We start from the raw sequence: 26,673 nt of genomic DNA, 5'->3' as shown, positions 1-26,673 counted from the left end.
CCATTTGGGGGGGGGGGGGGTCGGTCGCGTCTTGGCGAGTCGAGAGTGGCGTGTACACAGACACCGCAGGCATGCGGCAGGCGTACCGCTTCTCGTCTCTTTTGAAAGAGGTATCGTCTTTTCCTTATGCCAGTGTCAGCTGTTTCGCCACGAGATCTGAAAAGAGACATGGAACTTTTGAAAGACGCGTCGTCCTTTTTCGGCGTATATAGCCTTCGGGTCTTGGGTCGAGACGCACTCGCGAGTTCGCCAGTTCCCGGAGAGAGACAGGAAGAACCGAATCGTGTTCTCCCCTCGCGTGCCCCGCGTGGAGATTGGAGAAATGCTTGGCGCATCGCGGGCGTTCTCACCTCGTGACGCTCTTCCGTTCTTTTTTTTCGACGGCCACGCCGGTCGCTTTGTTGAAGCCGCGATGGTTTTTGTTGCTCTTTTTGGTGGGGATCCCAGGCGCGGGCCCCGTCGCGCCTGCCGCGCACTATCTCGAGACTGCTTCAATCGGATGCGTGCGAGACTGTCCTTTTCCCGCGTTTTTTTGTCCGAGACTCCACCCCTGCAGCTCGTTTCTCCTGGTCCATTTGTCGTTTCGATTCGCCTTTCTTCAGGGGTAAACGCAGAGAAAGAACCGATTCCAGTGCTGCCGACCGTCCACTACAACATGGGCGGCATCCCGACCAACTGGCGAGCGCAAGTTCTCACCACCTCGCGTTCCAAGAGTGGAGGTAAGCGCGTTTTTCTGTCTGCGTCTCTGGAGTCGAAAAGGATCTCCGAGAAAAACAAGTGCTGCGCGATGCCTGCGTCTCGGAACTGCAGTCTCTCTGTGCATGCGGCCGCTGCGGGTTTCTGTCTCTCAGGCCCAGACAAGATTGTTCGCGGGCTCTACGCGGCGGGAGAGGCTGCATGCGCTTCCGTGCACGGGGCGAACCGTCTGGGTGCGAACTCGCTGCTGGACATCGTCGTCTTCGGCCGTGAAGCCGCGCGGACGATCGCTGAGGAGTGCAAGAAAGGTTCGTCTCCGTGCTCTGGACAGATGGTCGAGAGGCCTGTCCGTTCTTCGTGCTTCGCTCCTTTTCTGGCCGGTTTCAGACACACGCGACCGCCTCAGAATCTGGCGTCGAGAGCCGCCCTCTTGCCATGCGGTCGCTTCTGGTGCTTTCCATGCATCGCTTTTCGCTTTCTTCGGAGGAGAGAACGCGGTATGTGCTGCTTGGTTTTGCGTCTGACTCTGTGTACAGACACCTCGGCGCCATCGCTGCCTCCCAACGCAGGTGAGTGCGCGTCTTTGCTTTTTTCGGCCGTGAGAAGGCAGAGGATTCGCGTTCTTTTGTCGCCCTGCTCTTCGGAGGGGAGCGGTGTCGACGGAAAGGGAAAATGTACGCGAAGAGTTTCCGTCTAAATCCACCGTTCTTTGTTCTCCCCTTTTTTCTGTGCCAGGAGACGAGACGCTCGCGATGGTGGATCGCGTGCGCCATGCGAACGGCCCGTTGAGTACGGCGCAAATCCGCCAGCGCATGCAGAAGGTGAGGCGCGGGTGACAGTTGACTTCCTGAAACTCCGACGCTTCGAACTCCGAACCTGGTTCGCCTTCGTTTGGTTCACCTTTCTTCGCGTTTCCTCCATTCCCCCGAGTTTACAAATCTCTCCCCTTTCCTCCCACCGGGGGGTGGGTTCGCGGCGCCCCGCCACGCGCTCTCTTGGGGTTTGGAAAACTTGCACTCTTTGTTTTCCACATCTGGAGACTCTCCCGCGATTTTCAGAGTTTGCAGGCTCCTCGAGGAGCGCCTTTTCAACTTAATCTGGTTCCCTCTTGGGAACGCGTTCTTCAAAGCATGCAGTTCCTCAGCGCAAAGTTTTTCGGCCCTCCGTGCTCTGTTGTGCACGTGTCGTGCGCGCTTTTGTTTGCGGCGATGGCTCCCAGACTATGCAGGACCACGCGGCAGTATTTCGCACTGGCCCGGTGTTGAAAGAAGGCGTGGAGATGATGAAGGACGTGGCAAAAAGCTTTGCAGATGTGGGTGTGAAAGACCGATCGCTGTCCTGGTGAGTGTGGGAATCTCCCTCTTGGTCGTGAATGCTGCGGTGTACATACGGCGGAGAGCAGGCTCAAACATCGCAGATTTGTGGAGAAGGGGCTGCGCGCGAGAGTCTGGGCAAGGGCGTGAGGCGGTATAGAGGGGGAACAGGAGGGAAGGGGGAGACGATGGAAGATGCGCGTTTTGTCTCTGCTCGCGCTTGTCTCGCTTGGTCGGTACGCTGTTTCTGCGCAGTCTCTGTCTGCCACGTCGCGTTTATGTTTTTTTTATGTTGGTCCGACCTTCGCTGTCTTTCGTTTTGACCCCGGTTTGCAGGAACACAGATCTCATCGAGACTCTGGAATTGCAGAATCTCCTGACGCAGGCTGTGCAGACGATTGTCGGTGCAGAGGCCCGCAAGGAGAGTCGCGGCGCGCATGCACGCGAAGATTTCAAGGTAAGAAGAAAAAGTGCATGCCGCTCCTTCTGTTTTCAGAATGGCGGCTCGTCTGTTTGTTCTCAAACCCGTCCTCTCGCGCGCGTCGTCGATCCGCCGCTTGCAGCTGTGTCTTCGCGTGGGTTTTGGTGTATGTACATCCACCGCAACAGCCGCCTTGCATCTATGCTTATGACGGTTCTGTCTGTCCGTGAGTATATCGTTCCGTGGAGTTGCACAGGAACAGAAAGGAGATTGTTTTTTTTCTCCCACGGTGACAGAAAGGAAGGATCCTCCACAGACCAGAGTGCACGCGGACTTGTCGTTGAGAGCGATCTCTTTTCTCGGTCTTCTCGCTGCGGGGGTTCCTACGGGAACTCTCGCTTTTCAGCTCAGCATGAATGTGTTTGCACCGCTTCGGTCTCTCGATCTTTTCCAGCGAAAAGGATCCTCAGTTTCGCTGTGTCGTGTCTCGAGGGTGCGCGCTCGTCGCTTCCGGGGAGGGAGAGGCGCTTTCTCGATGTGACGCGCGGCCAACGTTTTGTGCGCTCGCAGGAACGCGATGACCAGAACTGGATGAAGCACACGTTGTCGTGGCAGACACACCGGGACGTCGCGCAGGCCGAGGTAACTTTTCACGCAGGCGTCGCGCGTTTTGTTTCGCGTCTCTCGCGGCCGCCCACTCCGCGCCTGCACAGCCAAAAAAGGGTGGAGCTACGCCCTGTGTGTAGTTTGCAGTGCCGCGCGTGGAGGAGCGAGAGCGATGTTTCCCCACTCGGAAAGGCCAACCTGGGCTGCCTGCCAGGTTGTGCCAAGTGTGGCAGCGTTTCCAGTCCCCCCAGCACGGAGGCCGTGTCCCGCGCGGTTTCTCGACTCCTGAAAAGGAAGGAACACGAAAACGGGACGCAACGCACAGCCCGCATGATACTCGATCGGGGTTTGTTTCGCGCGTTCGCTCGCTCTTTTTATGTAGACGGTCGTGTGTTTGTCGGTTCCTGTCGCGTGCTCAATCTACAGTCGCCGGCACGTGTTTGTTGTCTGTGTGGATCTGGGTTTCCCTTTTTCAGTTTCCCTTGACGTATCGCCAGGTCATCTCGCAGCCTCTGGACAACGAAATGGAGCACATTCCGCCGGCGAAGCGCGTGTATTAGCCGGGTCCCGTGTGCTAGAGGTTCCCCGTCTTTCAAGTCCCTCCTTCTCGTTCCCTTCTCCTCGCACTCCCCCCTTTCGCTTGCTCCGCGGGCGCCCGTTTCCGTCGTTTTGTCTCGCGCTTCGTGCGTGTTCACCTGTCAGTTTCTGTGCTTCAAAGCGATATCTGCCTGGCAAGTTTGCGCCACAAAACCGGCGACGCAGGGGCGGCTGCAGCTCGGCTGGTCGTGCCTGCAGCGGCGTTGCGGCCAGCGACGGACGAAGGGGAAGGGCGGCTCACGGCGAGGAACCGGAAAGCTCCAAAAAGCAATGAAAGTCGAGAGTACGCTCGGGAGACCGCCGAACCCACGTGCAGAGAATGGGAGTTTCACGGTGTGACTCAGGAACCCAGGAGAAGCGCTGTCACTCAAGGAAACGCACCGGCACTGGGATAGGCAGCGATGCCGTCGAGTGGGCAATTTGGTGTGCGGAGAGTCGAGAAGCGTTCCTCTGCGCGCCTGGGTTCTCCCGGAAATGTGACCGACGAGAAACCCACGGCGGAGGACTGCCGCCCAGAGTCACTCCAGAGGAGACAGTTTTTTGGCAACTGAGCATGAGCATGTGAAAAGACGCGGAGTGCTTCGCGCCTCTTCTGCCTAGCTGCGTGTTTGCATGGTTCCCGCTCTTCCGCGTGTTGTGGTTTTGTCTTCGCCCCGGGACCTAACCCGTAGAGAAACCAGCGGGGTGAACTCTTTTGTCGAATCTCTGACGCGTGGAAGAAGAGCGCGTTCATCCGGCCTTCGCGCTCGTCGAAGCATCTTCTTTCTGAAGGAGAAAGCCACCCCGTCCGCCGCAGGGCTTTTGCCCGCGGCGGTGGGCCCTGGAAGAAACGCGGTGTTGTGTCGTGGAAAATGCAATGTACACCCGGTAGGATGGAGCGCGTCAGAAGTCGGGTACGACAAAACCGGCGAGCGTACTCTAGGAAACAAATACATCTCGCCGCGTGTTCCCGTGAGCAGGGGGGCTGAGGTGGGGTACCGCGAGGGGAAACGCCCGAGTTTCGGTTGCAGTGAAAGACAATGGCGGTCTGGAACGCCTGGGGGCGTGCGGTTTTAAGAGATTGTATTTGTCGAAAAACGAGCGAACCCTGTCCCCGAGACCTTTCAGTCGCAATTTGACAAGTGCACCGCTGTGATGACACCTCTTAATACCCCGTCGATCGCGAAGGCCGGCCGCGGACCTGTTTTCACAAATTGAGTCCTGCGCTCCTCAAGCTGCTCGGCTCTCGGTATCAAAGGCACGTCTCACCCGTTGCTGCAGAACCCAACCCTTTTGCAGGCTGTTCCTTCTTCGCAGGAGCCTCGAGTTAGGGGTCTTTGGTGTTTCCGGCGACGAGCGCTTTCCCCTCCAACAGTTTCTCTGCGGTGTTTTCGGTTTGCAAGAAGCGTCGAGTAGAAATGTCTCGCGCTGAAAAACAGTTTCTGCTACGGTACATCGCCACAGCACTTTCAGTGCGTATACAGTTCGTTCCCGAGAAACAGCGCCGCGAACTTCTGCAGGCCGGCTGATCCATGCAGAGCAAGCTACATACAGTGAATCCGTCGAATCGACAAACACCAGCGTATCTGTACCTCTAAAGCAGCGGTTCTCTCTAAGGCCCCGTCAGCATTTCCTGACAACGTCTTTGCCATCAAAGCGTTAGGGTGCAATCACGGGTTCATCCCGTCGCGCCGCACACGGGCGTTCCTGCAAGGGGCTGAGTACGATCTAGCGGCAGTGTCGAAGTGACTGACTTCGCAGGACAGCAGCGTATTGCTGGTTCACGAAAAACTGCTTATTTGGTGAGGCCGACGCCGTAAACATGTCTTACTCGGACTTCCCCCGTTTCTGGCATGCGTTCCCAGTCCCCCCCGCGGCCGAATCCCTGGGACGCATCGGCGGCCAGAGGGAAGCCGCCTTTTTCAGCCGCAGGAAAGCGGTTCTTGCGAGCACGTTCTCTCTTTGTTTCTGTTGTGTCTTGCGATCAACGGGGACCGCAGGATCTGAACGAGGTCACCTGCAACCGGATTCGGCGGATTCCTGTTCAGGCTACGGCAGCGCTAGATGCTCAGCTGGGACGTGGTGGTCCGTGGGTCTCTCTCCCGGCCGCTCGCTGGAAGCGCGAGCTTTCTTTGGACTTTCTCCGGGTTGCATCCCGCCGTCTTCTTTTCAGTTTTCTGTTTGAGGTGGGGTTTCCTACGAACAGTTGCCGCCGATTCGTTTCGGGGTAATTTCCACCAGGTCCGACCGTGCGCGCCGACGCAGGACACCCAGACAAAAAAGACAGCACACGGCGCACAAGTGCCGAGAACCAATGTCGCGCGTGCATAAAATAGCATGTGTTTTGCTACGGCTCTCTGCGATGTGGGCGTTCCCAAAGGCCGTTGCCTGCGGGAAAGACCGAGGAATCCGAGGCGCTTCAACGCGTCCGAGGTCTCCGCTTCGCCTTTCTACTCTTCCTTAGTTGGTCTGGGCCTCAACCGCGTGAAAAAACTTCACAGGAAGGCGACACGCAAACCGGAATCTCTTTCGCTGGTGTCTTTGAACAGCGAGAGAAAGCCCTGCGCGAAGTGTCCGCGGACGGGGCCGCGCGCGCGACAGGATTGTCGGGCTGCCTGAACCGCCTCGCGGGTGCTTTCTGGATCCCGTTAGTTGTCGAATTTCTGTAGGTTCTGTGCGTTCGCGTTGCCGAAAGTGCGTCCACACGCCATCGATCCGGCTGCGGAAGGTGCGAGTTTTCGTTGCTTTGTGCCGAGTTCACGTCTTCCCGTCTTTTCCAACCGCCCTTGCGCGCAGTTTCTGCGCAGAATCGAAGTTCCTAGCCTGTGGAGCGGCGCGCGCGGTCGATGTAGAGACACACAGAGGCCAACTAACTGCATTCACGCGTCACGGCGGCGCTTCTTCCACGAGTTTCTGCGTCACGCGCTGTCCTAAAGGACGCGCCTCTTGCTTCGGCGTCGCTGTGCATATGTCAGAAACCGTCGGAAATCGGTTTCCCCGCACAACGCTCTCTGCCCGCGAATTTATCCCCAGAGAGAGCGGAATCGTTCGGGGCTGCGGTGCGCTGCGACTGTTCGGCACCAGCGCGGCTTTTTCCGTTGGAACGCTTTCGCCTTTCTGTTCTGAAACGTATTTCCTCGACCTGAAACGGTCGATTTCTTTCAACTCTCGACTCTTCCTGACATCCTCTCGTTCACGGCGCCGTTTTCTGCAATCTCTTTGCCACGCTTGCTCGGGTGTCGGCGCCGCGCGATTTCAGTCCAGGATTCGGCATGCCTTTGACGAAGGCCTGGCGCTCCGATTTAGCCGCTTCCTACCCCGTATATAGAGGCCTCTTTCCTCCCACCGCCTTTTGTCTTCCGGTCCGTCCAGAGTCCCCGCCAGTCTCTAGGATCGAATCTTTTTTCTCTCTCGAAATCGACGTCTGTTTTCACGTGTTTTCCGCTCCACACAGGCAGCCCCAAACCTCGGGCACTACACACACAGGGTTCCCCCGTCCAGCTGGGTCACGTCTGCGCGCGTGCGCGCGCTGCATGCAACAGGACACTCAAGGCCAGTTTGCGGTTCTCCAGTAAACTGTTTCGCCGGGCGCCTCTCTGTGACGACTTGCGTGAGTCCTGTCCAAAAGGGAGTTCCGATTTCGGACGCGTTTCCCAGTTCCGCCGCGTCTGTGTCTTTGCGCTTTTTGGGGGGCGCCAGCGAAACCGCGCGGAGGTCTCGGCGGACGGTCCGTGTGGTTGAGGGACGAGAGACACACTCAAAACGCTCGCGCGGTTCTCCCCGCACCGCTCGAAAGTGAACCGTTGACTACAAAGACGAAAAAACGGAGGCCAGGCACAGGCGTGTGACGGTCGTTGCGCCCGGTGAGGAAGGCGAGACAGAGCGAGGCGGACTCTTTGCCGCGAACTGGCCGACGCACGCGACTGCGTAGCGGTCCAGAAGCCGTTGAGGCCCATCCGTCGTCGAGGGCAGAGGAACTGGCGATCTGTGGGAGAAAACGAGGACTGGTCGCAGTGATCCATGTGCGCTTGCGCTCAATTCTGCGTTGGACATACCGCGTTCCTGCACACGGACAAGCCTCGCGTGGTCTTTGCACAAGGCGCAGCGCCAGCCGCGTTCGGCGCGAGAGAGAGAGTCAGGAGAACGACCGCAATCTCGGATCCGGAAAGCATGCAGAAACAAACGGGCGTTTGCGTCCTCCTCGGAGGGAACGCACCGCAGCGCGGTCCCCGCAAGCGCGGAGGCGCTCGGCTGCACGCCGAGGAGGGCGAACAAGGTTGCGCTAGTCCACGGCCAGGGGATGCGCTGCCCACCGCTCAGGGCGTTTGCGAAGAAAGCACCGGCACGCCACTCGCCTTCCAGGAACATGCTTCCGGGCCTTCTTCCACAATCACGCCTGCGGCAGGAAGCTGGGACGCTCTGAGTGCGGGAACCGTTGCCCGCCTGCCTCCCACCGCCGCGGCGGCTTCGCGGTCGCCTTCCACCCTCTGTGGCGCGGATGCGCGCGCGTTTCCAGACTCTCTTGTTCCCAAGGATGTGCATGCGCCCCATCTGGACGAACTCAGTGGAGACTGCGCAACGGCGACAGCGGTCGAAGAACGCCGGCCAGCCTGTGGGGACAACCTCGCCGCCGAAGAGCGCCGGGGGAAGGAACCTCAAGTAGGGACTGTCGAAGCGAACGGCCGTGTGGAGCGTCTCTCGGGGAGCGCGAGTGGACCGCCCTCGGCGAGTAACCAGGCCGATAGTTCTCAGGCGCGTCACCCCGCGGCCGCTTCCGACCCAGTGTCAAGTCGCCTGGCGTCAGCGCAGCCTTCTTTCTCGCTTCGGCACGCGCTGTCGCTACCCCAGCCGCTTGGCCCCTCTTCAGACGCGCTTGAGTCTACGGACACGACCCCGACGTCGTCGTTTTCGCCCGCGTCCCTCTCTCGCCTCGCCGGAGTCTCTCCGAAGTCCGTGCCGTGTGCGAGCCTCGCGCCGGAGCAGCAGTTGGCCGTGGCGACGGAGAGCCGCGCTGGCGGCTGCCGGAGCGCCGAGCCTCCCACGCTCGATCCCTCGACAGTAAACGTCGACGTCCGTTCCGTCTTTCTAACCACCCTGGATGGCGCCTCTCCATTTGAAAGCCCGCTCCGGGACTGCTCTCAGGGCTCCAGCTACACCCGAGCCTCTTCGACGCTTTCGCTCTCTCCCGAGTCCGCCGCGAAGCGCCGCAAAACGAACAACGAGAACTCGACGTGCCTGTCGGGGAACTTGTCACCTGGCGCCTTGCTGAATATGCTGGCTTTGTCCCTTGCGCCAGGCTCTTCGCCTGTCTCTAACCCCCAGGAGTCGGCTGTCCCCGGCGCGTCTGGAGACAGTCCCGCCGGCAGCCTTGCTTCTCTGTCTTCTCCCGCTCCCCCTTCGCGTTCCGCTCTTGATTCGGCGGGAGCGCCCGCCGAGTCGCTGTCTGCGGTTCACCAGTTGGAGGCCGCCCTGCTCGCGTCTGCGTCCGCGGCTCTGCCAACCCGCCTGTCCCCGGAGGCGTCGTTTGGCGCGTCTCTACTCTTGAACTGTCTCCCCGGTTCGCTGGTCCCTCCCGTTCCTGCAGCGCCGCTCGGCTCGCCGAAGCCTGTCTCGGGTGACCCGAGGGATCGCGATTCGACTCTCGATGTGGCAGCGGCGCTCGCGCTCGTCCAGAATCCAGGGTTGCTCGCGGACTTGCGCCGTGGCCCCGGAAACGCGGCCGAGCGGTTTCCGCCGCGCCCAGCGCCGCGACAGGACGTGCCCCAGACCGGCCTCGGACCGTCAGCGCATACCCCGGAGGCGGCGGGAGGCAGCCGGCCGGCCGATCTCGACACCGTCCAGCGCGGCCGAGGAAGCAGAGGCCGACAAAACGAGAAAGGGCGCTCCCGCGGCGCGAGCAGGGGGGTTGCCGTCGCAGCTGGAGGCGCGCCGGCGGAAGATTTCGCGGCCCGAGCACGCCAGTGCGAACATGTCCCCGGAGTGTGCTTTGACCGGTGGAACCAGGGTTGGATCGCCACGTGGCGGGAGCAGCGCCACCCTGTCCACAAACATTTTTCCGCGAAGAAGTACGGCTTCGAGAGAGCGCGGGCGCTCGCGATTGAACACCGCCGCCTCATGGTCTCCAGGCACCGGCAAAACGGCGAATCGGGCGGAGGCGCCGTTCCGGGGGCGAGTCCCGCCGGGGCGCGGCCGCGCGACAGTGTCCACATGCCCAGCTCCGAGGGAAACGCGACCGGAAGCCGCGCGATGGCCAGTCCGCAAGTCCCAGATGGGAGCCCCTCGGGCGGCTGCCGAGCGGACGGAGCGGCCGGACCGGTCGGGTGTACAGACACCGCAGGCGAGGCGCCAGGCGAACCTGCGAGACGACCGAAATTCGGATGCCCGAGAGCCGCGACTGCTGCCGCCGGAGGGCGACGGCCGTGCCTCGGGGAGAAAGCGGGGAAACGCGAGATGAGTTGGGCGGAACTCGTGGCGAGTATGCCCAGGGTGGAACGCGTCAGTTTCGACTTCACCAACCAAAGGTGAGCGCACGCGGGTGACGCTGCGAGAGTCCTTGCAAGGGTGCCGTGCCCTGGCGCTTCGGTGTCCACGAGTCGGGGCCCGAGCGTCCGGGGGGGGGGGGGGTGACTCGCAAAAGCCCACGTGTGCAAGTGTGTGCGTGCTGGACGGATCGAGGCCTGGATTCTGCGGTGTGTTGTCGTTTCGCAGCTGGATTGCCCAGTGGAAACAACAGGGCTGCACGACGTACCGGCGGTTTTCTGTGTCCAAGTTCGGGTTCTTCGGAGCCCACCACCTCGCAGTCGAATTCAAGCGGCAGAACTACCGCCAGCTTCCCTCGCAGAAGACCACGCTTCCCGACAGTCCCGCGCCGCTCGCGGCGGTGTCTCCGCACCCAGGTTGCGAGGCCGTCGCGGATGAGAAAGCGAGTTCCGGGCGAGCTGGCGGCTCGGCGAAGCGTGCGCTGTCCCACTGCGAGCGCGGTCGAAGACTCCCACGAGGGGCGTCTTTCCAGCGCGCCGCGAGTCTGACAAGCGAGGCGGGCCAGAACGGCAAAGGCCCGATTCCTGCCTTGGGTGGCGTGGCGAACGCATGCAGTGGAGCGCCTACGCCTGCATGCAGTCCCCTTCAGTGTGTAGGAGCGTCGAAACCGGTCGCTTCCGCAGGGAGCGGCGAGGGAGAGGATCTCCGAGGCCTCGGTTTCCCGTCCCTCGCTTCGCTTCCCGCCTGCTCACTCTTTGGGCTCTCTCCCTCTGCCTTCTCCCAGGTTCTCTCTCCTCTGCTCGGCGACGGCGTCTCGGGAACTCGAGAGGCGCCGGCGCAAAACTCTGGACTCGAGGTGGAGAGTTCCCTGGAGGCTGGCAGCACAAAGGCGCCGAGTGGTGCACTCTCGCCCGTCCTCGACAACGGTCAGATGTGTGCAGGAGGGGTTCCCTGCCCGTTCGTCCCGGCGCCTTCCCCAACTGAGGCCACGACGCGCGTCGCGACAGACGCTTCGTCCTCTTCTGCATGCCTGCCTCTGGGTGTTCTCGGAGCTGGGTCGGGGGGACAGGGAGACGCCTCTCTCGCTGTTCTCACCAGCAAACTCCGCGCCCTTCCTGCGCCGACCGCCGACGCCCCCAGCGACAGCCAGCGCGCCCATCCACGGCTCCTGTCCGCACTCCTCTCGTCCTCGCCGTCGTTCGCGTTTGCGCTTTCTGGAGAGAGTGGCGCGGCACAGCGAGGCCAAGGGGACGAGACCGGGGGTTCAGCTTCCCCCTTCGCCCCAGAGAAGCCCGACGCGCCGGGGGAGAGAGCAGAGACCTCTGACCCGCAGGCGTGGCGCCCCGCCGAGGAACCAACCGTCTCTTTCACCGCGTCGGCTCCAGCTGTGCATACATCTGCGCTGGAGGAACGAGGCAAGTCGCAAGGAGGTCCAGGTGGAGCCGCCCGCGTTGCGAGCGTGACGACGACAACCTCGCCGCACGACGAAGAGTCGAGCGCGTCGCCTGGCTGGGTAAGGCGATGTTTCATGCTCGGCCCCATGTTTGGTGTGGGGACCCGCGAATGCGTGTGGCGAGGGCCGGGATGGTCGGGAGAGAAGAACCGAGACCGAGGCTCTGCAAGGTCCGTCTGTGCACATGCGGGCCAGGTGAACAACAGAGGCGGTCGGGTTAAGGGAGACGGTCAGAAAGGAGTGGTTCACCGATCAGGGATCCTGGAAGGGAAAAGACGGACGAGAAGACCACCGCGCAACGGGGAATCCGCATGTGCCGCACACCTGTGTTGCGTGTCAAGAGTGACGAGGCCGCTGCAGTCCCCCGTGAGAAAACTGTGTCAGCGGGGCTTGCTCCCCGCTTGCGTGTGGCGTAACTCGGGAGACCGCACACACGCACGTGTCGAGCCTGGCTTTCGTGTCTTGTCTCTTTTTCGCGCAGCTGGGCACTTCCAACGCCTTCGCCTTCACAGACGCTGTCCAGGCGGGCGCGCCTCGGCCCTCCACTGGCCGCGTCTCTCCCGCATCGGCTGCGCCTGCTGAGGCGCATGCACTCCCCTCTGCGCCGATCAACGCAGACTGCCCCGCAGCTGGGGCCCTGCCTCTGTACAAGTTTGCCCTCTGCTGCATGCTCGCCGATCTGAAGACAAACTGCCTGGGCAGCGTCTTCTCGGCTCTCTCTCAGACGCCCTCGCCCCCTGCCTCGCTCTGGACTGCGCCGTACCTCGACCTGTTGGACGTCCACACCAAGCGCGTCACGGAGGCGGCGGATCTCAAGCAGCTGGCCGCCTACGGCAGCGTCTTTGACGGATTTCTGAAGGCTTCGGTTCTCCCGAGCGCATGCGCCGCCACGGTGCAAGCGAAGCTTCTGCATGCGCTGGCGACGATGGATCTCCCGAGGAGCGGCCAGAAACCGCGCGCCCCAGAAGTCTTGTCAAGCAGAGCAGAGAAGGCGTGAAGGTGGAAAGCTGTAGGGGCAGCGAGCTCGCTCTGGAGAGCAAAAGAGAGGGGCGGAGAAACAGAGGCGCCCGGCCTCCGAGCGACGAAGACAGTGGAAGAAGAAAGGACGGACGGGCATAGTCGCGAGGCTGAGAAACGGGCACAATCCCGGGCGCAGAGAAGGAAGGCGAAACACTGGAGGCCCAACTGCATGACGGATTCAAAAGAGCCAAAAGGGCGAGGTTGCGACGGAGTGTCTCTGCGCACTTCTCGCGTGGCCTTCGCCTGGAATAAAAGAAGGAAATCGAAACTGAGTGTGCCTCCACGGTATATCTGGACGTGTCTCTCTTTGTCTCTTCGCTCGACGCGTGTCCCCTCCGGAGGCGTGAAGCCCCAACGCACCCTCAAGCAGAGACGCAGGGACGGCACGCGCGGATGTGGGGAGTCTCCCTTCGCTAAAGACTCGGCGCGCTCTTCTCGTTCTCTCTCGCATGCGCTTTCCCCTTCTTCTGTATGTACCCAAAGTCAAGGATTCTCCAAAGCACCTACGCCCAGGCACGTCCCTTCGCATCCTGTCGGAAATACATTACCTGTTTAAGCATCTACAAGCATGTGGTGTACGCCGTTCTGTGTGCATGCATATGCAACCAGGAGCCTACATATATATGTATATGTATGTATATATGTATATATGTTTATGTGTATGTGGCACTCTGTCTCGTGTAAGAGTCGACGCACTGTGGCTCGAGGTCGGGTCCCAAGGCATCTGTTCCTGCCTGGCCTGGGTATCTGCGCGGACCGCAAGCCCCGTCGAGTCACTGGATCTGTGCATGCGTGAGTGACATTTTCGGAGCGTATGCATTCACGGAGAGAGCATGGGGTCTGTCTCGGTTTTGTGAGAAACGTGCCGGGGCAGGGTCAAGCAGCAGGACCAGCTGTGCGTGCTTCGCTCTCCTCTTTTCGCACTTTCTTTGCTTGTACAGCGAAACAGAAAGGCAGGCTTTGACCGCGTTCGCCTCGCTCCGAGACTGGGCGTGAGGCACTTGTATAGTTTGGCGTTTCGCCCTCGACTGGTCCGTTTCTTCATCGGGACGCGGCGTGTCAAGAGACGGGAAAACCCCTGGGTCGCTGGTGTATCTTTTGCTGCTGTCTGTACTTACTCCATCTCCGTGTCGTTCCCCCCCCTCTCGCGCGGCTTTTTCTCACAGTTCTCTTTTTGCGGTCTCGTCACCGTGCACGTTTCGTGGCCAAGAGGCTCTCTCTCGCCCGTCTGTGCGTGTGTGGAGTCAGCAACACGAGGTGAGATCAATCACCTCTGGGGAATGCAGCGGTGGAAACGCCCCGATTCTTTTTCTCATCGGGCACCGCCCGCCTCGCCGTGCCTCTCGTCTGTCTCAGTAGAGGATGTGCTTCGTTTGTGGGGTTGGAGACAAAGAACACGTGAGAGAAAGACTCTGTTCTCTGTTCCGCTTTGTGTGCTTGTGTGCACCTTGCATGCAAGGCATTCCCTCGCCGGTCTGTTCATGCCTTCCGTTGGTCCAGGGTATCAAACCTAACATTGCTTAACTGAATTAAATAATACAGGGCTGAACTCAGTACCGCGTTCTCTCCACGCGACCGTCTCCTGGGTGCGTCGGGCCTTCACGGCACGAGGCAGTGTTTCTTTTTCGAGTCGACAGGAGGCCGTGGGTCTCCTGTCCACGTGAAAGGACATCTCGCTTGCTGTTCTACCTGACAGGTAACCTTTTGCTTTCGATTCATATACACTCTATAAAGATTGCCCTTCCGTGAGATATCTCTTCACTTCCGAGTTTTCGCCCGCCAGGCACTGAACCTAAGAAGCACTCGAGCGCTAAGTGCCTCTCGCGAGGCTTGTGTCTCCGAGAGGTTCCCTTCACGGGCTTCTTTTGGGCTCGCCACAGGCAAGAGAGTGAAGACAAAACTTCCTGCAATGCCTCAGCGACAGCGCAGCGCGTCAGCTATCCCGGAAACAAAGGAAAGACGACCGTCTCCGTTTGCGCGTTACCGATGTCGCAATCAACTACCCCGCGTAGAAAGAAAGCGACAGGCGTGAGAGTATCTCCGCCCAAAATGTGTGCTTGTAGACCTCTAAAGTAGTTCCTTACCGGCCTTTTCTTTCAAAGTAGATCTTTAACGGCCTGTCTTTCACAGTAGATCTTTAACGGCCTGTCTTTCAAAGTAGATCTTCTACTGCCTGTCTTTCAAAGGAGATCTTCTACTGCCTGTCTTTCAAAGTAGATCTTTAACTGCCTGCTCTTTCAAAGTAGATCTTTAACGGCCTTTTCTTTCAAAGTATTTTTTCCTACCTCTACATTCGAGACCGCGTGCGTGTGGGGGACTGCAAGACGTGGGAGGCAGTCGGTTCTCTAACGAGCGCCTTTTGGCACTGCGCATCTCGGTGCGGAAGCGCGCAGGCGAGCCTCCGGTCTCAGGCGTATTCGCCAGTTTGTTCTTCCGACTGCTCGAGTCCAGCAGTCGGAAGCAGGAAAAAGAGAAAATGGTTTCGCACTGGAAACTTGATCGCGGCAGAGCAGACGCCGCACACGTGGACTCAACGCTGCACGCTCTGGGAGACATAAAACAGCCAAGCCTTGCGTCTCCTTTCCCATCAACAGGCACAAGGAAAATAAGCGTTGCCGCCGCTCTGCCGTGCCAAGTGCGACGCCCAGCCCGACACTCTCTCTGGGTCGGTCGACACCGTCGTTCGGGGTCTCCCGCTTCTTTTTTGTGGCTCTCTGCTTCGAGATCCACGCTCTGTTTTCTTCCCTGTCTTTCGTCGCTGCCGCTGCTTCCCTTCCCTCCTTTCCTTTCTCGCCCCTCTCTCCGTTCCCTTTGGCCGGGTCGGGCTTTTCTCGGGGCGTCTCGGGGCGTCTTGCGGCTCGGTCTCTCTGCGCGTGCATCGCGCGCGTGGTCTACTTTCCGATGAAGTAGTGCTTCCCTAGGTGGTTGTAGATTTCGCTGCTGTGAGGCTTGACGGAGGCCCATTCGTACCAGACGCGGTGTCCGTCGCCTTCGCGCGCGAGGTACACTTCGAGTTCTTCGCCGCGCTGGACGTACACCGGCACGCGGAACGGGAGGAAGAGCGGGAACCAGCTGAACATACCCTCGGAGAACGACCGCGGATCGATGGAGATGTACACGTCTTTGTACAGACAGCAGTGGAAGTAGCCTGCAAGGCCGTGAATCAGCGCGTCTGCCTTCATGTGCCACGCGAGGCGCGTGCGCCTGTGACGCCACGTGGTCAGCTGCTGCGACGTCGGGGACGCAGGGCGCTCCCCGAAGGCCTTCTTCGGGCCCTTCGCGGCCTCGCCAGGTGTCTCCCTGTCTCCCGTCTCAGCCGCGCCGCCCGCGCCGGAGGTCCGCGTGTCCCCTTCCTCGCCGGCGAACGGCAGGAGGGGCTCTGGGTGTCGGAAGTGGAAGCACTCGAGTGGGCCTTCGACGCCGGCTCTGTACACCGCGAAGAGGTCCACGACGTACGGCGACTCAAAGTGTTTCGCGTCTCCGTAGCTCTCAATCGCAGTCCAGAGCCGCGGCGAGCTGACGGGCTCGACGCTCGAGACGTACGCGGTCGGAATGGAGACGCCTCCGCGCTTCAGCAGCTTTAGCTGCGCGCCGTGGAGACACTCGACGGACAACTCGTTGTCTCCGAAGCTGCCGAGGAGTTCCGAAATCAGGATGTCGGCCTTCTCGGTCACGAGCCCGACTTCGCGCATGTCGGATTCGATCACGCGCACGGCCCGCCAGCCCTCGCACGGATCGGTCGCCTGCCGCGAACGGAGCGTGATGATCGCGTTGCTGTTCTTCTCCACGGCGTAGATGTGCACGCGGCAGAGCGGAATCTCCGCCTCGCGCAGCGCGTCCAGCGCCGCCTGCACCAGAGGTCCGCGCCCCGCCCCCACAACCATGATCACCAGGCGCCCGAGGCGGCCGTCGGCGAAGACCTCGGGAAGGTGTCGGTGCGCAGGACAATCCTCGCCGCCGAGACACCAGGCGTACGCGGCAGGCCGAGCGACTGAGGGAGTCGCGTCGTCGTCCTCGCTCCACGAGTCGCCGAAGTCGCTGTCTGTCTCCGCGGAGCCGCGACCCCGTCGCGAGGTCTTCTTCGCCTTTGCGCGCCGAGACGCCCGCTCGCCCTTCCCCGCCGTCGCGTGCGCCCCGCTCGGGCTCGTCCCCTTCGCGGGTGTCTCCGCTGTCTCTTCGCACGCACGCGTCTCAGGGCCCCAGATTTCGCGGAGACGCCGGAGCGTGGCCTGGCGGTAGCGGACGTACTTCACTGGGTCTTTCTCAAAGACTTCATAGTTCATCGTGCTCAGATTGTCGGCGAGCGGCTGCATGGGCGACTGCAGCACGTCGCGGTAGGGCGCGGAAAAGAGCGCCGCCGGCGAGAGCGTCGGGAGCTGGAGGAAGCGCGCGACAATGTACGAAAGGTACGGCTGCAGATCCATCACGGAGAAGTTCGCCTGGGGAGACGCCGAGACCACAGTGTCGCCCGGCGACGTGGAAGCTTGCAGGGAAGGAAAGGCGTCGGCGCTGGCCAGGTCGAGGGCTCCCACGTCCGCTGCTTCCGCGCACGCGTCCTCTTCGTGGCGAAGAATGATCTTCACGCGGTGCTCTGCACACCGAGAGAGAAAGGCAAAGTGCCGGGGGCTAAGCGCCACAGACAACCCTTCGCGCGGCCCGACGCCCCCAGGAGTTGATCCGGAACGCTTCCCAGGTTTCCGACTCCGCTTCGACGCCTCGGCGGGTTCACCGCCATCGGCCTTGCCGACCCCGTTTTCGTCCTCGTCGTGGATGTCTGCCCCGAGCGTCGCTGCGCACGTGAAGATTGCAGGCGAGACGAGGACGGCGCGAATGGGCTCGGCGAACCAGCGATCAAGTTCCTCGTCGCTCGGCAAGTCGGCGGTGACCTCGAGACACAGACCAAGAGCGGCGTGGTGGCCGATGAAGGCTCGAATCAACCGCCACTGCTGCCACGGGTCGTCATAGACAGACGCGGGCTGCGCCTCCGAGGCCTCGACTCCGTCGCGCGGGTAGACGAGCGGGAGACGCACCCAGACCGACGGCGGCTGCAGCTGGCCGAGCGCCGCTCTGAGCTGTCTCGCGTACTCGACAGGAGCCTCGCCGGGGATCGGCACAGGCGCAATCACGGCGTACGCACCGACGTGCGTCGCCCACTGCATTTCGCGCTGCCACGCGGCCACGTGGAACGACCAGTGGGAGAACTGCGGAGACACCCGGGAGCGGAGAGAAGACGATTCAGGAAAGGACACGAGCAACTCGGTTGCGGGTGAGTCAGAGGCGTCTGGAGAAGACGCGGCGGGAGGAGACGAAGACGAGGGAGAGGAGGAAGCAATGGAGGGGCTCGGAGGTCGGAGACAGCGGTCGGGGGAGATCCACGGAGACAGTTCGCACACGATGGACGAGGCCCAGGTCTGCGAGTCGAGGGCCAAGTCGGAGCCGGTGCTCGGCGTGAAGGGGATGGAGACAGGCAAGTCCACGAGACCGCCGTCGACGCCGCGGAAGGAACAGGACGAAAAGGAGTCGAGGGAAGCAGAGAGGATCTCTGCCTTCTTCTCTGGATGAGCAGCGTACACTGGCAAGTGGTCCAGGGGAATCGACGCGCGGACGGCAGGAACCTGCGAAGCAGACGACGGCGAGGAAGAAGGGGAAGAAGGCGCAGGAGCGGGGGACGTGGGAAAGTCGGGAGAGAAGGCTGCCGTCGGAATGACCACAAAGTCGCACTGCAAGTTGCTCCGCACCGTCTGCAGATGAGTGTGCAGCGCGGACGGTGTACGTACAGCCGCGTGGGGAAGGCCGACCCCGAAGTAGACTGGGCCTGTCAGGCACGAGTTGGAGGGGGGATGCAGCGGCATGGTGGCTGAGGCAAAACGGGAGAGAAGCACGAACGAAGGACGGACGAGAAAAAAGAGCAAGGAGAAGGAGGAGAAGGAGGAGAAGGAGCGTTAGGGAGAAACGAGGAAAAACGCCGATTCTTCTCGGTTACCTGAGACGAAAAACAGGGAACTGGAACAAGGCGCCGGGCCGTGCTGGAGAGCAAGCGGCGACAGACCAGAGCAGGAAAAGGAGGAGATACAACCTATCGAGAGGAGAGAGGGAGAAGAGGAAACGAGAAAGGAGGACAAACCGAAAAAAGGACGAGAACGGAGTGGACGGACACAGGCACGAGAGAGAGACGAGAGCAGAGACACGGACGCGGGATCGGAGCAGGGGAGACAAAAGAGATCCACGAAGCCTGTGATGAATGCGTCCCCGTGGAAAGAACTGAGCTCGCGGTAGCAAAAACGATCCTCGACAGAACGACGAAACGTTTGGCCTCAAGCAAGGAGCAAACCGCGTTTGCCAAACCCACGCTGAGTCGCGGTGTTTCTCTTGTCTCTCAGGATTGCGGCGGTAAAGCAGGCGTCCTTCGTTGGCGAGAAACAGACCGCTCTGAATCTCTCTTTCTTGATACCCAGAGTGGCTCCAGAGGACGAACCTCACTACGGCGACGCAGGAGGCAGAGAGGAAAAATTCCAGTGCAGCAAAGTCGAGACTGAAAAGCGCAAGAGGGCTCTTTGTGGGGAGGTCCGCTGGAAGGAGGACGGAAAGGGCGGAGAAGACAAGAGGAAAAGAAGAGAGGAAAATATACACCTACGGGGAAACGTCCGGGACAGAGCCTCAACAAATGCTTCTTGCATTCGCGGCCGCTTGAACTTGCCGACGAGTTCCGCCATTCTTCATGCCAGCACGCGGATGGGGAGACGGGAACAGCGCGCATGTGCGCGAGGCAAGCATGCAGGGGCGTGCCACGCAAAAACGGCGGCTGGGCAAATGAGCGTGCTCGACTCCGGGCTGCCTAGGCAGCTTTGTGGTCAGCACGGCTCGCGGGTGAAAAAGGAGACGGAAAAGCGGGCAAGCCGCTGCAGAGGAAAGGGGGAAAGCAAGCTTGCGGTCGCTGTTTCTCGATGCAGCTTTGAGCCTGACAACAACGGAAAGAACTGGCAACGCTGGGCGAGTGCGCGCCTGCATCTGGGACAAGACAAGGTGTACGTACACCGAAAATCCGGGCGCGGCGGAGCGCCAGGGAGTGTGTGCGCGTGCCTGCTTTTCCTGTGGATTTTTCGACAGGAGCTCTCTCGATTCTTGTCGAACGCCTGCATGGAGAACCCAGTGAAATTCGGGTTGCCCCGAGCATGAGAGCCTGACTTTTTGCGAGTTGCCATTCTTTTGAAGGCGGCCGGTCGAGCCCTGCAATCCTCGTAGTCCGAGGCTGTGCCAGCAGGCGAGCCGTGCAAAACGCGCCTTTATCCTTGTCTCTGGCGGAGGCAGACTCCGTTCAAGACTCTGTTTTCTTCCTGGAAGTCCAGGAAGGCGAACGCACGGCGTCTCTCCACGATCAACCGTGCACGCTGTACCTATACAGCGCCGCTGTGTGCGGGATGCGTTTGTCTTGCCGACCCCCCCTTATTGCCGGACTTGTCATTTGCAAAATTCTCGTTGCATTCTGGGTAGAACACGATCCACCTAGGAACTCTGAATTCGGCTGTGGCTTCCCTCGACGTCTGCCTTTCCCCCTCACCTCTTCCCGACTCCTCCTTTTCCTCTGTTTCCGTCCACACTCCTCTGCGTCACTCGCCGGCCAGGCGGAGAAGTCGCGGTCTTCGACTCTCTGCGAATGTGTTCGGGTACTTGCTTCGGTGTGCCAAGTGTTTTCCACAAAACAGACAAAACCCTTCCCTGTGGCGCAACTGGCAAAGAAGAGGGAAACGGGAAAGCCTCGAAGGATCCTCTGGCGGAAACGCCGTTGGCGGGGGCCCGCCGCTGTGTCCAGACACCTCGGGCTCCTCGGCTCCACCCCCTCGGCGGCGAGGAAGGAAAACTCTCCTTGTTCCTTCGGAGGAACGTCCGCACCGCAGTTACGGGAGGCCGGTCGAAACGCGAGCAACGCGGGGCAGAAAAAACTGGTTAGCCGTGCACGTGTGGCTACCCTCAGGAGCAGTGACGCGAGACGCGGGAAAGGATTCCTGACAAGAAAGAACTGGGAGAGTACAAGAGGAGAAAAAAGATATGCGCCACTTTGCATGTCCTGGCCGAGCCTACAGCGCGCGTTGTATCCCCTCGCTCTTTCCCTTTGCTTTCCGGAGTTCAGCCGGCGTGTATGTACAGCCCTGGAAGGGGACGGGACCGCTCGGTTTCGTGTCTCCGGAAACTGACGCCGTCTCTAAAACCCCAAGAATGCAGTCGCCACAGCCTGCTCTCGCTTCTCTCAAAAAGAGACCGCGTGAGCAGGATGTGCCCACACCCGCACCTGGCTGTCGAGCCCGCAGCCGGTTGCCTGTCTCTCAGGACTCAGAAGGCAAATCCCCAGAAGAAAGAGAAGGCAGAGAGGAAGAGCGAAGCAGCGGAGAGCGAGAAGACACTGATGATTCTCTTGCTTTCCCGCCAACTCAGGTTCTTTCCTCCAGAGAAAGCCTTGGCGAGTCGTCTCCAGGGCCAGGCGATCTCTCTCCGGAGAAGAGTGCGTTCGACCCGACGCACGATTCCTTTCGTCTCTTCAAAGATACCAGTGAAAAGATTGCCTCCGGTGGGTCCGCGGGCCCCTCCGGTGTCCGTCCTCGATTATTGGGTGAGGCGCCCCCGAAGGGAGACACAGGAGGCAGGAAGGGAACCGACGGAGACAGAAAAGGAACCGATGGAGACCGAAACGATTCGGCACCTGACAAGGAGAACCTTTTCGCTAGAAAAACCGGCCTGGACCAAATAACTGCCGGCCCGTGCCGGACGCCCAGTCTCGGCAGAGAAGTATGGAAGACCGGAGGAGACGTGGAGCAGCGCGGCGGTGGTGCAGAGCCTTTGAAAGGGAGGGCTTCTGTGGCAAATCCTCAGAGAGAAGCGAGCGAGAGAGACCAGACGCGCGAAAGAGAAACGGCGAGAGAAACACAACCAAGGCAGGAGAGAGGCGAAAGTGAGAAAGGTCGGCGGCCAACTCAGGCGCACGACGTGTCTCATTCGCAAGAGACTTCGGGCCCTCCTTGCCGCTCTCCAGATGTTCCCGCCCTCGGGGGCCCAACCTCACTTCTCCTTGGGCGTGCACCTGTCGACCTTCCCGCCTCTCAGCCGCCTGCCTCTTGTCTCCCAGAGTCTTCTCACAGAAGCCGGTCTTGCCCCACTCCCTCGCCTGTTTGTTCTTCAGTGTCAGTTCCTTCTTCCTCTCGCTCGGCCGGTCCATCGAGCTCTCTTCCGTCCTCTCTTCCTTGGTCGTCTGCCGAGTCTTCCTCTCCACCCTCCTCTCTTCCTGCTTCTTCTTTGTCGCCTTCGCCTTCCTACAGCACGCCCGCCTCGGCGTCTGACGCCTCGCCGCCCGCCCTCGACGTGGAGGAATTTCTGCGGCGGCGCGCGACAGCGCAGGAGACAGGGCGAGTGCTCCTCGTCGCAGCACGGCCCCGCCACCGTGTGGAGGCGCAGCGGCTGAAGCAGGCAAACTCCGGCAAAGACGCTCGAGCAGAAAAGGAGAGGGAAGACGCGGGCCGCGCAAAGGAAGACGCTTCGGTCGGAAACGCAATCGGTCGAGAGAACGAACCCAGCAGGGAGTGGAAAGAAGGCAAAGAAGCTGGAGAGACGGCAGGACCAGCGACGACAGACTCGGAGAAGGTTGAAGGCTGTCGAGACAGTGGAGAGCAGCGGCGCTGCGAAGCGGACGCGCTCCCGTCGCAGGCCGCATCCGCTCCACGATCTTGTCGCCCTTCAACGACCGACATCGAAGACATTGCGGAGTGGCTCGATGGGCCCAAAGGTGGAGAAGCGTGTCCACGGGCGCCTTGGGCGCCAGGCGGGGAGACAGCACGCGACGGCGGGTCGGGTAGTGCGCCAGGCAGCGCATGTGGAGAGGCGGAAAGAGGCGCTGCTGCGTCCCAGCGGAGCGACGCAACTCGGGACCGAAAGGCGAACGAAGGGGAAGACCTCGCAGAAAAGGATGAGGCCTGGAATCCCCTGAAATCGAAACACCTCCCCTCTGTCACAGACTTCTCCGCGCAACTCTGGTGTGAACGGCAACTCCAGTTCACTCTGCAGACAGGCATTCGGAGAGAGACGATCGCCATGAAAAAAGGTGAACAAACAAGACCCGGAATACTCGCGTTCTGGCGCATGCAGAACCCTGCGTGTCGTCGAGATGTGGCCCTCCACCCTCGAGACATGCACATGCGCGTGCCCAGGTGTCAGCATGCAGGCATATCTAGGCACCTACGTAGCTCCGTATACGTATCTCTGTGTATATCGATGTATGCATCTATGCATCAGTACATCGAAGCATGCAACAAGTGGTTGCCAGTGAATGTACCAATTCATGTATCTATCTATCTACATATATATATATATATATATATGACGTGTGGTGTATGGACGTGTGTAGGCAACGCAGGACCAAAGAGCCTCTCCAGGCACGTGTCCACAATCGTGTTTAGCTCTTTCGTCTTTCCACCTTCTTTCTCGGATTCTTTGCGCACAGGCAGCGTACGGCATCTGGCGTTGGAGCTTCACCATTATCAGATGGAAGAGATTGTCGTCGAGACAGAGGAAGAGGTTCGTTTGCTTCCCGTCGTCTGGCCCCGCTTGTCGTTTAGGTGGTTTAGAGTCATCTTTCGAAACCACGAATGTTCACTGCTTCCATGGCGTTTTTCGGGTTCGCTTGGCCCTCTTTTTTTCCCGTTGCAAGTTGCGCAGAGACCGGAAGCGAAAGAAAGCGCCTCCTCGTTTCCGTTTTGAGCCCGTTCGTTGTCGCCACTAGCCCCCCTGCGTCAGACACTCCCCTCTGAACCTGTCTGTCTCTGTTCGGGGATCCTCTGTTTTTGCGTCTTTACACGCGAAAACGCTTGTCGCTGTGGTGCATTTCTTCCCCTTTTTTCCCTCCTGCGCCACAGCGGGCTTCCTGTTCTCCGTTTGCGTCCGCTGTTCGCCCGTACCCGGCGCCTCTCTGAGACACCCCAGCGGTGTGCCTGCGCGTTGGAGGCGCCAAAGCAGAGAGATGCCCTGTTTTGCACGTGGAGCCAGAAATAAGCAACAGGAAGCAGGGCGAAGGGACACTCAGCGGAAGGGGCGAACTTGCGCGTCTTGTCTTTTTCCCTCTCAGGCAATGGCCTTTAAACTCCTCAATTCCATTCAGCAGCTGCAACAGCTCCAAACGCGAGGCGTCTGTCGAGAGCTCTGGGTCTTTGGTCCCGTTGCGGGTCTGATGGCCCGTGGCGTCATCGACGAGTTGCGCATTGGCGTCGTCGAGTCTTCTTCCTCGGGTTCCGCCTCCTCTCTCTCCGGCGCGGGGAGTTCTTCGCGGGGGCCGCGTCCGGCCTGGCAGTTGATTCCCCCTGGGGGTGGATTCGGCGCTCTGCAGAACCCCGTCGACCTGGCGCTTCCGGACTGGGAAAGGCTGCTGGCTTTGGACGAAGAGAAAGGACAGCCGAAACACGATGAAGAGGGTGAGGAAACTGAAACGAAGGAGAATCTCCACGGTGGCGACGGGTGGAAGAGAGCGCGCGACGGGGAACGTGGCGGCAGGGCTCGGCCGACCAAGGCCGTCGCGTTCGTTTGTCCGTGGGAAGAAGAGAGACTGCAGGCGCTTTCGGCCCCTCTGGGAGGTGGAGACGAAGCACCGGCTGATGCGGCAAGACCGAGGCAGCGGGGAGCCTTCTTCACGCTCCTCAGCGACAACAAAACTCGGAGCGTGAAGAAGACCCCGTGCCTCGCCCAGAAACAGACCTCGGCCCTTCAGCTGCAGATCTACTGGCATCTGGTGGACCGGCTCCGACGGCAACCGCTTACTCTGGACCTCTTTTTCTCTGCCTTCAAACTCGACCGTCACTCGCGCCTCACACATCCCGTGCTGCTCGCATGCGCCGAAGCAGCCGGTGTTCTGAAGACCCCAGAGCCCACGCGCTCTGACAGCTGGAACGACCAAGAGGAAGCCCCCGCGGAGAGGCTGTGGAATGGCGGGGACACAGGCAGTCAGAACAGAGTCGACGAACAGTTCAGTCCGCCGGAGGTGAAGGGTGGGGAAGGAGAGAACGAAGGGGAGAAGAAACCGGCAGGGCCGTACCTGCTACTCGAGATGCTTCTCGCAAGTCTGCAAGAAGAATTCCGGCGACTCCCTCCTCTCTGGAAAGATGTCCACGTCGTGTACGAGTGCGAAGGGGAAGAATTCGCCAGAGAGAAGATCCCGTACCACGCCGCCTCCGTCGAGTTCTCGCTCCGGGACCTCACGAGCTGGTGGCGAGGCCTGCGATCTGCAGAGGCGGTCCAGGACTCGGAGAAGTGGAAGTGCCGCAGTTGCCCCTTTCTGGCTGACTGTGACGCGACGCCTCTGGGTTGCGCAGAGCGCGAGACGGCGCTGCGGGAGCAAGAAGAAGCCGACGAGGAGAACAAGAGGGCGCTGGAGGAGTTCGACGAGGTTGTAGCCCTCCAACAGGAACAGCAGCGTCTTCAGGAGCGTCTCAGCAAGAAGCGGGATTGTCACCGGCACTGGGTTCCCGCGCACGTCGTGCCCGGTGGCGAGCCGGGAAAGGCAACGGAGGCCCCGTCCCAGGTGACGCCCTTCATAGGCGACTCTTTTCTTTCGTCCGCATTTCGTCCGTCGTCTAGGCTCCGAGGTAACGCCCCGTCTGGGCCGTCTGCTTCCTCTTGTCTTTCCTCTTCTGTCTTCTCGTCGCCGGCTTCTCTCCCGCCCTCGTCTCTCTGCGCCTCTGTCTTTTCTCCGTCTCTGTCCACGCATACCACGGCGCTAAAGAGTCAGAGAAGGGAACCGTACTTTGCCCCCAGCCGGGGAGGCGACTGCGTTCCCGGCTCCGGTGTCCGGGACACACCACGTTCAGAGTATCATAGCGCCAGCTCTGCTGCAGTGAAGCCAAGCAGTCAATTGCTGTCTTCCGGTAGAAGACGGTTTGCTGGATTTCTCTCTTCGCAAGAGAGCAGTTCGCACCGCGGGGGGGGAAACACCGAGACGAAACCGGAGGATGAGCAGACGGGAGTGGTCCGCTCCCCAGCTGATGCGTGTGACACATCGCGAAAGTTTTCTTCTTGCGCAGATGCTGCCTTGTCCAAGGAACGGCTAAAGCCCTCGTATAAAGAGGGTCCCAAACGCAATCCGTCTAACGCAGTTGAGGTGTCTGTACACCACACGTCTCTTCGTCGCAGCACGATTGCTCATTCTCCTCACGCACGTTCCGTCGACGTAACTGAAAAGGCGAGTACGTCCTTGACTTCGATTATGTTCAAAAAGAACGCGAGTCGAGCGGATATGCCTCGTTTTGTGTCTTCGAATTCGTCGTCGGCATCCCGGTGTCCGTCCTCCGACCTCGGCGGTCCCCTGTTCGGCAGGGCTCGGAGTGATGTGAGCCGAGACGAACAGAAAGACGTGCAAACGAAAGCACACATTTCGCCGGAACTGTCTGATTGTGAGGGGGTCGTGACGGCGAAAACAAGCGAAGAGGGCGCAGAGATTACAGGTGGGGATGGAGCGGAAAAGGAGGGCCAGCGGGCACGTACAAAGACGATAACGAAGGTGATGGATCGACAAGATGTGCAAGAGGAAAATCAGGGAGTGACAAACTTCCCAGTTTGTGGAAAGCAAGGGAGCAAAGAGCAAGGAAGATCATCATGTCCTGTGCAGAGAAAAAGGTCTCAGAAGGGAAAGAAGAACGAAGTAACTATGCTGGAGGGGCAGACGCATATCACGCGTTATTTCGCGACGAAGAATACTGGGGAAAGGAAAGAAAAAGATGCTGACCGAGTCATTGGTGTAGGCAACAAGTAGAGCCCTTGTGGGGAGAACTGAGGGATGCGTTCGCGGGTGTACTATTAGACTGCTGTGTCAAGAGTCCTCTTGAGCTGCGCGGTGGTCGTACTCATTGGTCTCCTCGTTGCCCAGCACCAGAGGACAGGACTCCAGAGAAAAGTGTGAACCGCGGTTGGGAAGACAAATGGTCATTCTGCTTTTCGAGTGATTTTCTTAGTTTTCCCCTTCTGACGCGATGCGCATGCTCCTTGTACTGATACGCGAGAGGACCCATTGCGGCTTGATGGCGTTTTCTTCCGAAATCATGGTCTTCGAATACCAGCTACGCCGATGTTGTTTTGGGGAG

General features: G+C 60.2%; 4 protein-coding genes across 4 annotated transcripts; 3 read left to right on the top strand and 1 right to left on the bottom strand.

The window, feature by feature from the left end:
• Positions 1-322: 322 nt before the first annotated feature.
• On the top strand, positions 323-3,596 carry NCLIV_052500 (hypothetical protein; the record flags this gene model as incomplete). Its single annotated transcript, XM_003884803.1, has 9 exons — positions 323-434; positions 603-719; positions 852-1,004; positions 1,233-1,265; positions 1,432-1,517; positions 1,916-2,037; positions 2,346-2,466; positions 3,001-3,072; positions 3,513-3,596. The coding sequence occupies 9 exons, from the start codon at positions 323-325 to the stop codon at positions 3,594-3,596; spliced, it is 900 nt and encodes a 299-aa protein (XP_003884852.1).
• A 4,186-nt stretch (positions 3,597-7,782) lies between these two features.
• Positions 7,783-12,542, top strand: NCLIV_052490 (uncharacterized protein; the record flags this gene model as incomplete). The annotated part of the gene is made up of 3 exons (XM_003884802.1): positions 7,783-10,133; positions 10,321-11,605; positions 12,027-12,542. The coding sequence occupies 3 exons, from the start codon at positions 7,783-7,785 to the stop codon at positions 12,540-12,542; spliced, it is 4,152 nt and encodes a 1,383-aa protein (XP_003884851.1).
• Positions 12,543-15,456: 2,914 nt separating this feature from the next.
• On the bottom strand, positions 15,457-18,417 carry NCLIV_052480 (Protein arginine methyltransferase 5, related; the record flags this gene model as incomplete). Its single annotated transcript, XM_003884801.1, has 1 exon — positions 15,457-18,417. One exon carries the CDS (start codon positions 18,415-18,417, stop codon positions 15,457-15,459), a length of 2,961 nt encoding a protein of 986 aa, XP_003884850.1.
• Positions 18,418-20,779: 2,362 nt separating this feature from the next.
• Positions 20,780-26,345, top strand: NCLIV_052470 (hypothetical protein; the record flags this gene model as incomplete). Its single annotated transcript, XM_003884800.1, has 4 exons — positions 20,780-22,652; positions 23,052-23,125; positions 23,673-25,182; positions 25,618-26,345. 4 exons carry the CDS (start codon positions 20,780-20,782, stop codon positions 26,343-26,345), a joined length of 4,185 nt encoding a protein of 1,394 aa, XP_003884849.1.
• Positions 26,346-26,673: the final 328 nt, after the last annotated feature.

The sequence above is a fragment of the Neospora caninum genome, chromosome X, assembly GCF_000208865.1.
Source record: "Neospora caninum Liverpool complete genome, chromosome X".
NCBI lineage: Eukaryota > Apicomplexa > Conoidasida > Eucoccidiorida > Sarcocystidae > Neospora > Neospora caninum.
This window is presented reverse-complemented; position numbering and strand designations above follow the sequence as displayed.